This window comes from Cololabis saira, chromosome 21 (genome assembly GCF_033807715.1).
Source record: "Cololabis saira isolate AMF1-May2022 chromosome 21, fColSai1.1, whole genome shotgun sequence".
In the NCBI taxonomy this organism is placed as follows: domain Eukaryota; kingdom Metazoa; phylum Chordata; class Actinopteri; order Beloniformes; family Belonidae; genus Cololabis; species Cololabis saira.
The window spans coordinates 12,815,322-12,826,764 of record NC_084607.1 but is presented as its reverse complement, the minus strand read 5'-3'; the positions used below and the strand labels follow the sequence as shown (position 1 = coordinate 12,826,764).

General features: G+C 35.9%; 1 protein-coding gene across 1 annotated transcript; it reads right to left on the bottom strand.

Moving 5' to 3' along the window:
• Positions 1-1,788: 1,788 nt before the first annotated feature.
• On the bottom strand, positions 1,789-10,598 carry xab2 (XPA binding protein 2). Its single transcript, XM_061711073.1, has 19 exons — positions 10,469-10,598; positions 9,210-9,358; positions 8,779-8,902; positions 8,454-8,651; positions 7,555-7,689; positions 7,294-7,458; positions 6,999-7,143; positions 6,758-6,909; positions 6,295-6,414; positions 6,054-6,185; positions 5,003-5,134; positions 4,742-4,855; positions 4,469-4,631; positions 4,173-4,363; positions 3,688-3,810; positions 3,414-3,585; positions 2,745-2,871; positions 2,500-2,606; positions 1,789-2,400 (listed from the first exon to the last, which is right to left on the bottom strand). The coding sequence occupies exons 1-19, from the start codon at positions 10,502-10,504 to the stop codon at positions 2,339-2,341; spliced, it is 2,547 nt and encodes an 848-aa protein (XP_061567057.1). The 5' UTR covers positions 10,505-10,598; the 3' UTR covers positions 1,789-2,338.
• Between the last annotated feature and the right edge of the window lie 845 nt (positions 10,599-11,443).

Genomic DNA, 11,443 nt, shown 5'->3' with positions numbered 1-11,443 from the left:
AATGAAATTGCCATTTCATGGATATTTTTGTTTGTGTACTTATTGTATTTTTCTTTGTTTATTTTACCTTTTCTTTTTTCCTTTCTATTCTTTTGCTATTGACTGATTTGTTTTTGGTGATTTTGTATTGAGGGGAGGATTTCTTATAAGCCCTTCGGGCTTATTTTCCTCTCCTGCACAAATTATTTGTCTTTATATGATAAAAAAAATTATTGTATTATCACTCGCCAAAAATAAAAATAAATAAATAAATGGCAGTCACCACACGTTGGCTTCAAGGGAAAATGTAAATGTTTGTTCTTTTTAATACATTTATGGAATTACTCTGTGTCTCTTTGTATTGTATTATACACTGCAAAAACTCAAAATCTTAACAAGAATATTTGTCTTATTTCTAGTTAAAATGTCAAATTTTTAGTCAAAAAAAATCTCATTACATTTAAGACAAGACTCAAAAACAACCATTTTCACCTGTTTCAAGTAGATTTTCAATTAAAATAAGTAGAAAAATCTGCCAGTGGAACAAGATTGTTTTGCTTGTAATGAGAAGATAAATCTTGTTCCACTGGCAGATTTTTCTACTTATTTCAAGTGAAAATTTACTTGAAACCGATGAAAATGGTCAAATAACAAGTTATTTTTCTGGTAATGACTCTTGTTTTAAGTGTAATGAGATTTTTTGACTAAAAATGAGACATTTTAACTAGAAATAAGACAAATATTCCTGGTAAGATTTTGAGTTTTTGCAGTGAGCGAGACTGCATTTGAAAAAGTTCCAATTTTCTTGACCACACAGATAAACTACTGTACATAGCAGACTTCTGTGATGAGTATTTGCTGGACGTGTTGATTGATACTCCAGTTAAGTTCTGTGACTCGTAACCTTGCCATACCTTAGCTTCGACTGAATTGACGCCACTGCCTGAGGGGATAGTTGTAAGGGAACGAGAAATACTACCTTCTCATCTTTTGTGTTTGTTTAAACTACACAATACAGGAGCAGCATTCTTTACAGACATCACCTTTATATACACAGATTTTAGTGCCAACTCTGTTGTGTACAAATAAAAAAAAAATGTCATCAGGGTAACATAGAAAATATAGTACTCATTGCTATCACAAGGCTTAAATGACATGTATGTTTAATGATACTGTAAATACTGAGTTTCTATTTCTTTGTTTTTGAGGTTAACATCAACATTGGAAAATAAAAAAAAACTTGAGTGCCGAATCACATGAGGCTCAAAATTGCTAGAACTTTTCAAGCTCACCACAGCAGTTACTTTGTAAGAGGATTACTTCTCAGCCATTTTAATCTAATTATGAAAGAAACAATTATTTGTAGTCAAATGTTTTTTTTTTCCTCTCTCCAGTCTTCAATTTGATTCTTATGATAGGTTCGTAATTAAAAGGACATGGAGTGAAACTTTTGATGTTCTTCCCAGACTATACATATACTATAATTTCCTGAGACCCAAATGTTCAGCTCCCATTCTGAGGTTACTGGATGTGTATAGATTTGTTTTTTTTCCTAAACAAAAGGATTAAAGGGAAAATAAAGTGTCAGATATTTAAAGGTAGCAGCTCATCATAAACTAAACTGCTGGCGTCCAATTTACAAACAAGATGACAAGATGTAAAGTGTAGTAAAATAAAAAAAACCTTTAATGCCTAAAATTGCCAGACTGTTTATATGTGGAATTTTTAAAGATATCAAAAATAGTTTTCTTTTTCAAATCACCTTACATAATATAATTAGTCAACAAGTGTGCCAAGAGTGTCTTTAGAAATTCCAAGGTAATACTGCATGACCTGTGACAGAAAAGTAAGTCATACACGTATGATACTTGAGTAAACAAAGGTGAGACTTTAATGTTCAGCTCCACTTTCAGATGACCAATTCATGCTGAAGAAAATATGCTCCGCCCATGTTTTCTAACACAGAACTGCCTCCCGTCAGAGAAAGATCTTTACATTTCTTAATGGCGCAAAAGCATTTACATTTAACAATTTTATAAAAAGTTGTTCCAAAATAAATGTATAAAGTAGTTCCAAAAAGACTAAATATACCAGAAACAGTGATCATGTAATCTTTGATTAGTATTCATAGGAGAAAAAAAAAAAATAATGCTCAACTGCACAAATATCGAGGCTCATACCTAAAAAAGACTGACACCATGTGGCCAAAACAAGTATACATTTGTTTACTGAACTATCAAAACACTTTCATTTTTTTTTCATTGTAATATTCTATCTAATAAGGATACAACTGATCATTTATTCAAAATCTAAGATAAATCAGAACTCTTCATCTTTGCAAAATTCTGTGAGTTATCTTTCAGTCATCCTTAAGCCCTCCAAAGACAGCAGTTGGGACACTCTTCTGCTCAAGCTGCACCTCTGTGAAGGTCAGAAATGTAAGAAAATTAGTAAATGCATCAATATAATTAAAAACATGCATATTCAAATGTCTGCTTCCCCCCTGTGCTTGACACTCACCATCTGGTCCTTGGTCATCATCATCTTCATCGTCATCATCAATATTGATCTCATCAGGATTGGCCTGTTTTGCAAGCTCAGCCAACTCACTACGAGAAGTGTCGCTCCTACAATAGGCAGACAAGTAAAAATGGTGCCCTTATGATTTACAGTATTCTTATCAAAGCCAAGACTTACCTCAAACTGTTCCCTTGAAGTGTAAAAAACAAAAAAAAAAAGAAAAAGAAAAAGAATGAATAACAAACCTGACAAAGAGGATCTTTTCTTTGGGTTTGGGTTTGTCCTGCTCGGCTTCTGCTGCGAGCTGCTGTGCTTTCTGTTCCAACATTTTCATATCATCAATTCCCATCTGGCCTGGAGCAAGATCTGACACTGAAAGATATGAAGAATAATTGGACAAATGCAGAGTTTTGAGTTTTCTATCTATCTATTTCTTTCTATCTATTTATTTTCCAATGTATCTATTTACATACATATCTACATATCTACATACATACATACATACATACATACATACATACGCAAATTTCTAGAGCTATTGGTAAAATGGCCCCCCAATATGTTTATTTTATTGTATTTTTGGTATACAAACACTAGTTTGACTAGCACATTTTTGTAGTCTGTATTTTAACTTTGAGACATCCAAAACTTCAAGGTTATACTTTGCATGTAGTGGCACATTTGTGCTACTAGATGGCATTACTCTTCATGAGTTGAATGGTTGTGAGCGCGCACAGGGCGTAGAAGAAAACTAAAACCTCCGTTGTGGAAGCTGCATGCCATGTTTTGAAGCAATAAAGCCACCCAAAAAAAAAAATCACCAGATGATTGATATATATACACACACACACATACATACATGAATCTCTCTCTCTCTCTTTTCCCCCCCATTAGTTTTGTCCAGATTCTCTCACCAGTGCCTGTGGAGCTTGTTGTGGCCTTCAGCATCTGAGAAGACATAAAGTTGACCTGTGTGTTGTAGGTAGCCTGGACGCTGCGTTTGATCCTCAACATCTCTCTGATGGTGTCCTCATTTCCATGACGTATCTCAAATTCTTTCCAGGTCTGCCAGAAATTAGCTGTCACCTAAAAGATCAAGTTAATAGAAAGACCAAAAAGGCGTTAAAGAATAAAAATATTGCTATTTTGTCATTTGCCATTTTAAAGGGAGGAAGTTGATCCTCTCACCCTCGGGTCACAGATCTGGGAGCAGTAGGAGTAGATGGCTCTGGCTCGATCAATCTCACCCAGTTTACTCTCCATGTCAGAAAATCGCAGACACATTTCTCTTGCATGCTCATCAGGAAGGACCTGGATGAATGTAAATGACATGATATCATGCAATTCAACATTGGCTCAAAGGATACAATTTTAGACACTTGAAACAGAATTATTATTGTTACTGGCCCAGTCCATATCTGTGTACTTCCAATTACTGCCAAAGTATCGTTTCAAACACTCCAGAAAAGGCTTGGAAAAAATGCTAGTGATTACATTTTCCAGTCATCAAGGTAAAACAAACAGAGAATGGTGAATATATTTAAGACCAGTCCTTATTGAATCCTGTAATTTTATTCGGCAAGACTTTTTTTTTTTTTTAACATTTTTGCTAAGACTTACTATAGAAGATTTTCAATTATATTTTTAAAGAGATAAGAATAATGCTACGTTACCTCAATAGCCTTCTGATAAATTGCTCTGGTGTATGTCACTCCATAAATTTCAGCTGCTCTCTTGATGTAGATGTTGAACATATGATGTCTCTCCTGAGTCTCCACTGCCTGCGTTGCCCTTTCATAGACAGCCATGGCATGTCGCGCCAATCCATACTCCTCTTCCAGTTTGGCATATAACAGATATACAGCTGAAGACAAAAACAGAAAATTCTTTGGTAAATGTCAAAAATGGCGAAAGAAACAAAAAAGGAATCTATAAAAATTGTTGCCGTTAACATATTATATTTACTTACTCTTGGCAAACTTTGCAGGACAGCCATCCAAAGCTTGTTCAAATAAATCTCTGGCTCTTTCCAGCTTCTTGCCTCCATAACGATCTATGAACTTGGTCAGGTAAGTGTTCCAGATATCATAAACATTTGGCCACCTGAAGAGAGCAATGCCTCGCTCATATGCCTGAAAAAACATTACCAGACATGTAAAACACTTACTGAAAGGAATCTGAAATTGTGTAAATATTGTTTTTAAATGGTAATAGTTTAGCTTTATTAGCTACATATCATTACTTTAAAGCTTTCCTCAAAGTAGTTGTGCTCTTCAAGAAACATGGCATAATTAATAATGATCTGTGGAGTAGCGATGCGAAGATCAATAATGCGGTCATACACAGCTTTGGTAGACTGAGGAGAGAGAGAGAGAAAATAAAAATGATTAAAAAAATCAACTGCAAACATGAACTTGCTTGTTGTGTGAATCATACATACTGCACACTTAACTATTGACATAAGGGGCTGAAAAATATATGTATAAATATAAACATTACATACCTGAAAAGTGCCTAGACTTTCCTCCAAGTCTGCCAACATCGACCAGACCTTCAAGGACTTGTAAACTCGGTTTTGTACTGGCTCAGAGGCATCAAAGTATTCTGCTTTCCTGGATGGGATGGCTGTAGCTTTCTGCAATAATAAATATACATACACATTGAGCCTTGTATTCCCCATAGACCACTTACTGTACATGACACAGAAATATATATAGACTTTCATTTATTTTGCAAAAATGCAATCCGTCACATGAACTTTGCTGAACATGTTCATAATTCATATGCAGTGTTTTGTACATGTTGTACACTATGCAGATGATTTTGTTCAAGTAAAACATCAGAGAAAAGAGTAAACATCTATGCCCCGTCTCAATGTTTACATAGTAACCAAAGGGAAAGTATACTACCGGTATGTGTGTTTTAGAAAACATTAGGATGTTTTACAAGTGCTGTTGCAGGTTCTCAACACTAGATGTTACTAATACTCTAGGTTAAATTGGACATGTTTTTCTCTGGTGATGTCTGGTGATTGTATCCTGCTTTCCTGTCCCCCTACATGTGACTGAGGAGTCAGTTTCAGCAGAACATGTGAAATAATCTCTCAAATGTCAAAACTGACCCAGACAAATGAGTGAGGAGACTTGTAAGAGATTATGTAAACGGGTCCCTTATTGCAAATATTCAACACGTGACATAACATTGACAGATCATGCCCTATTTTAAAATAAACTTAAATATTAACATGTAATTAGTCACAAATGTTTATAATCTACAAGAAATTTTTATGTGATTATAAATGAAAATCTGAACAAAACAACAAATATATGAAATTGATTGTTCATCTTACTGAAATGAAACTGCTTTAAAAATACTGCAAAGGAACAAAGATCTCTCTTTTTCTTAATGCCTTTTGATTCCTCTTTACCTGTGTCTCTTTTTAGTACATTCAGTCTTTCCACAGAGGGAAAGACATAATGCAAGGTCATGCAAACTTAAAAAAATAAGAGAAGGTGCTTTATTGACTGCACAAATATTTGTGTGATGAGTGTTACCCTCAGTATGCGTAGCGCCTGTTCATAGTTTTCATGACGAAGCTCCATCTCTCCATATTCACACCACACTGCAGCAAGGTCGTCTACCTGCTTGTAGTTCACCTTGGTAGCCTTCTCAAAAATTGTCCTGGCCTACAGTCAATAAATACATGACGGATTAGAAAAAGATTAGAAAAACAAATGTGGTATTAAGTTCAAAGGGTCTGTATAATCCCTGAGAAAGAAAGAGTCAATGACTTACATCATCCAGCTGCTCATTTTCCTCATAGAATTTAGCAAAGGACACCCAGAGAGAGTGAGGCTTTCCTGTGGCCTTCATTGGATCCACCGTCTGTACTGCCTCAGTATACGTGTTTATGATCTGCAAAGAATAGATTGTGTATGGATTCATTAGCAAAGTCATAATACCAGATAGATTTTTGTTAAACAGCATACAGGCGCTAAGGCCCTTTTAAAACAAACTAATGGAAAAAAGTGTTTCTGGTCGTGACTGGCAAAGATGGTCTATCCTGAATCACGGTCATAACTTCGTCTATGGTTTCTGCATTTCACAAAGCGTTTCAGGAAGGTAAAGTTTTGTGTGTATGGGCCTTTATACAACATGGTAAAAATTTTGTTTTTTTTCTGTTCTTTTTGTTTTACAGCAGGGAGCCTTTCATCTCCACTGCTTCCTAAGTTTGGTGTCTAACAATCTTAATACTCACCTGCCGTGGATTCCCCTCATACAGTTTCACCCGTTTGTGCCACTCATGGACATTGTGGGGGTTCTGCCTCAAGAGTACGCTGTTTAGCAGAAGGGGGCGACGGGCTATTAGCTGCTCAAAGCGTGCCAGTCTAAGCTCCAGGTCTATGTCGTCTGTGAGCACAGAGTAGCAAAGTGTAAGGATGCAAAACAAGACAGGTGGAAGCAAAGATTGTTAATGATGTTATTGAATCCAACTTAACCTTCTTCATCCTGTCCCATCTCAGCAGTGGTCTCCATCTTAGCAGCAATCATGCTCTCCTCAAACTGAGCATAACTATCGAACACTTGTGTGAAATCCCTGACTGTTACCACTGTTAGGATGGCCTCCTCATAGACATCACGCGCCTGAGAAAAAATTAAACAGAGACATAAAAAAAAAGCTCAAAAATAATCAACAAACTACACTGAAGCAAAATTAATATAAAAAAAGGCCACTTTTTTTTGATGAATGCTCTTCAATAAGTAAAGTGATTTATTATAAAAGTTTAAGCTCACTTTCTCAAAGTGTCCGCTCCTGATGTAATAATCAGCCAAAGAGCACCAAAGTTTTCCAAGTTGGTCGGTGAAGCGAGTTAAGCCTCCTCGTATGATAGCTCCAACATTTAGAGAGGTCACCTTATCAGGGTTCTGTGAGATCAGGTCACACAGCTCATGCCACAGCTGAAAAGAAAATACAGACATAAAAATATTACAAAATGTTCAGCTTCAGAGGCAGATATGCTACCAAGTACTTGATATGAAATAAAAAAAACGTACTTGATAGTTAGACTTGCCCTCTTTGGACACAAAGCTTTCATCATTAACGATAGCAGCTAGACGCACAGCTGCTTCATCCAGGCGGCCAACAGACCGCAAGTAGTCGATGTATTCCTCTGCGTTTTCTGGAGAAAGCTGTGAGGTGTACAGAGAAGATATGACATTTTTGATTCATCTAAACACCCCCCACAAATAACATTTAATTTCTTAACTCCACTTGGAATGGCATCACTCTTTCTGGTGTGAGCTCATCCACAAAATCTATTCCAAAAATGTTGGAAGTATCTCCATTTAAATGTATTTATTTGATTTCTATAGCACAATTCAACAACAAGGGGATTCACAGTGCTTGCTTACAACACGTCACATGTGCATAAGAAGAGTGAAAATAACTCCTGAGCAAACAAGGAGGAAGTCCAATTGATTAGCAGAAAGGGTAACAAATAACTTCCTTCAGCCCCAGGGAAATAATGGTTAAGCTTTTACAGTGCCCTAACATCCACAGTTGACAGATGTTATTCATAGTATCCTAGGAACACTTATCCAATTACTTGTACCTGAACATCAAAAAACAATCTTCACAAATAAAACCAAAAATGCTTATGGCACACTTCAAAATCCCCAGATTACAATCTATGTACTTATGAGAACAGTATGAAATGAGTGTCCCCTCCAAATTTATCTTAAAAAGCATCAGAGTTCTACATTCTTCATGGTGGATAATAAATATGACATATGCAACTCATAAAAAAATAATAATAACAATAATCATATTTTTTTTAGCAATAAATAGTAATTTGCCTTCAAAGTCTGCAATGTGCAAAGTAAAAATTGATTAATTTCAAGACATCCTAAATGAAAAGCACTGTATGGAACTAGGATGTGAACTACATTCTCACCTTAAGGTACCTGCGATACACCCGGATGGCTGTCTCAGGCAGGGGTAGGTTACGGACAAAGCGGAGATACAAAGGCCAGATCCGTGGGTGCTGAGTTACAGGTAGGGCCCGGAGTGCACGATCAAATGTCCGTCGACTTCTTGTCATCTTACACTGAGACACAAGGAACTGGCAGTAATCAAGCCATATCCTTGGCATCTAATTTAACAAAAGAAAAAGTTGGTTAGCCTCAAGCACAAATCCAACAGTCCCTTATTTGGTCCCACGTTGTTGTTGTTTTGATACAGTAAATGTGTTTCTTTGTATTGGATTGACTAAATATTACCTTATGCATGAACACCAGTGCCCTTTCATGACAATTATTGACTTCCTCATAGACTGGTTCAGTGACACATTTTCCTTTGACTTGTTTACGTCTCTCTCTCAGATAATTGTACCAGAGTTTGTAGCTGTAAACAAGGAGGAAATTGTTGTTAAAAGAGTCAGTTGAAAAAAAAAAAAGAAAAAAGTTTAACAAGACAATGGAAGGTCAAAGTATGTAGCCATATTTCTTTAACCAATGTAAAATAGTGATAGTCACACTTTAGCCATAGATTATGGATGGCGATTTACCATTTCAATAGCAACTAGAATATTCAACCTTACTGTATGGTCGTAACTAATTATATGGTTATCCAAGAAGCTACTGGTCTCTACAGCCATATTCATTATACTTTGACGTGCATGCTTTTCCTTAAACCTTTAAATGTCTGTTACCTGCCAGGCAGTTCTCTCAGGGCCCGCTCATAGATCATGTTGAGGGTAGATTTTGCTCCATTCTGTTTGAATTCAAGGTAACGCATCCAGCACTTGACCGAGTACGGATTTCTAATAATCTCCTCTTCATAAGGAAGATCATCATCTTCCTAACAGAAATCACATACAAAACAAAACTCAATAAAAGCATACAAGATATTATTCAAAGCAAAGGTAATGGACACATATATAGAAACACAATAAGGAAACAAAGAAGAATGCACACATGCATGAGATAAAATGACAACTTAAACTGGTTTTGTCGGTTTCCTTAGCATCTTTTCACTTTCTGTTTTCAGAGCTATCATTATTATCGCTATTAATGTTATTGTTACTGTTACGGTTATTATTATCATCATTATTGTGCCATGTACCACAGCAGTTACAAAATAGCACTACAGCACTTTAGTTCTTAAACCATTCATTTCCCCAGCACTGTTTTTATTGTCATTGACCTCTATTGTGAATGCATATGCCATGTTATGTGTGCTATATTGCTTTCTTTTTTTTGTGATTGTTATTATTGTTGTTTGTATGATTTTTGCTGATTACATCTGGCAGGGGGACTACCGATGTAAACCAGCCTATGGCTGCAATCTGGGTGCATCTACATTTTTTGTTTCTTTAAAAAAAATGCTGATTGATGTACGTTGTCCCTTACCAAATAAATAAAATTGAAAATTGAAAATTGAAATATTGTTATTATTATTATTACTTTGTGTAGACTTATGATACTTCATTTGTTCTTTTTGTATATTCTATTCTGTTAAAAGGAGGGCAAGATAAGCTTTATGCTTCAAGCCCACACCTTTTCGGTCAAAATAATCACAATGTTGACCAGGGAAAAACCTGTGTTATCTTGTTTGTTGATTTTTTGTGATTGACCAAAATAAATATTAACTAACTAACTAACTAATATCAGACAATCAACTCAGGGTTAAGTGTACTGTTATTTGAGTTACCTTCGCCACAGCCAACATTATAGCTTAGCAGTTTGTAACAACAAATTGTTGTTATTGAAAGTATGCAGTGACGATATCTATCAGCCATTATTTTAATTTATATACAACACAAATGTCTAACTGCAAACGATAACTTTAATATCGTTAACGCAACGTTTTCAGTCAGCGTAGCAACATGGGAAAGTAAATGACTCCAAGTTATCGCATACTGTCAAAAAGATAATGATAGATAACAATATGAATGGTGGTGTAACTTACAAAAATAACATCAGCTTTTCCTGTTAAAGAAGGCATTGCTTCAAGGAGAGGATGACACTTCCAAGAAAAACAATGCTAATTCGATCAAGCTAAAGTAGCTAGCACGCGCGAGGCATGTAGTTCTATGGAGGACTTCCGGTTACTTCGCTATGCGCAGTCGCGGAATAAAGAACTACAACCGTGTTCAGTTCTGTAGTTCTTTCTTTTCCGGATGTGGAAGCGTTGCTAAGCAGCATTCTGCGTTGCTAAGTAACGGTCCTGCGCTGCAGATTTGCCAACCATCCCTTGAAAAATGGAATCGTCCCGTATTTATAAACTAAAGTACGCGTCCCGTATTGAGCTGAAAAGGGACGCACTTTGTCCCGTATTACTGTGAGAGTCAAAAAACAGTTATAAAATGCCAATGGAAAATGGCATTGAGCTGGTGAGTTCATAAGTTGTTTTTTTCTGTTTTACTGTAGCCTACAGTCATGGCCTTTGAGGAACAAATATGTTTTCTACAGACTTTTGTTATTGCACTAAAAATGTGCAATATTACAGAATGGGTATTCTGCTTTCTTTCTATTGTTTTATATTTTATACAATTATAAGTTAGGCAGGAGTTAAGCAGTTTCTGTTTAAGAAAGATACTTATTGTATTCAGTTCATTTTGTTATTTTGTATTAAAGTGAATTGCTGGATAATAATTTGTTTTCTATGTGTTCATGGCATTCAAAAATATGCATCTAAGTCAATTCAGGTTCGGGTCAAATAGTTAAAAAATCGTTTCACTCACAAAAAAAGCCACGCCAGGAAGGGGTGAAGGCAATGGGGTTGGCCCTGCCGATGAGGTGTCCCTTATTTATTTTTCAGGGAGTTGGCAACCCTACAGGAGATGCTTTGAACTTTTTTTCTCTGAACAAAGTATGAATCTTGTATAAAATTGCTTATGCTGTAAGCGTACTATATATCTGTATAACATTTTTTTTAATCCCG

What these genes read in the sequence shown, in the direction of transcription:
- xab2 (XM_061711073.1), bottom strand. Translation starts at nt 10,504, where the DNA reads ATGCCTTCTTTAACAGGAAAAGCTGATGTTATTTTT. An exon ending in CTGAGAGAACTGCCTGGCAG is followed by an intron (nt 8,903 to 9,209) that starts GTAACAGACATT and finishes CCTTGTTTACAG; the next exon opens with CTACAAACTCTGGTACAATT. An exon ending in AAAATGAGCAGCTGGATGAT is followed by an intron (nt 6,186 to 6,294) that starts GTAAGTCATTGA and finishes TATTGACTGTAG; the next exon opens with GCCAGGACAATTTTTGAGAA.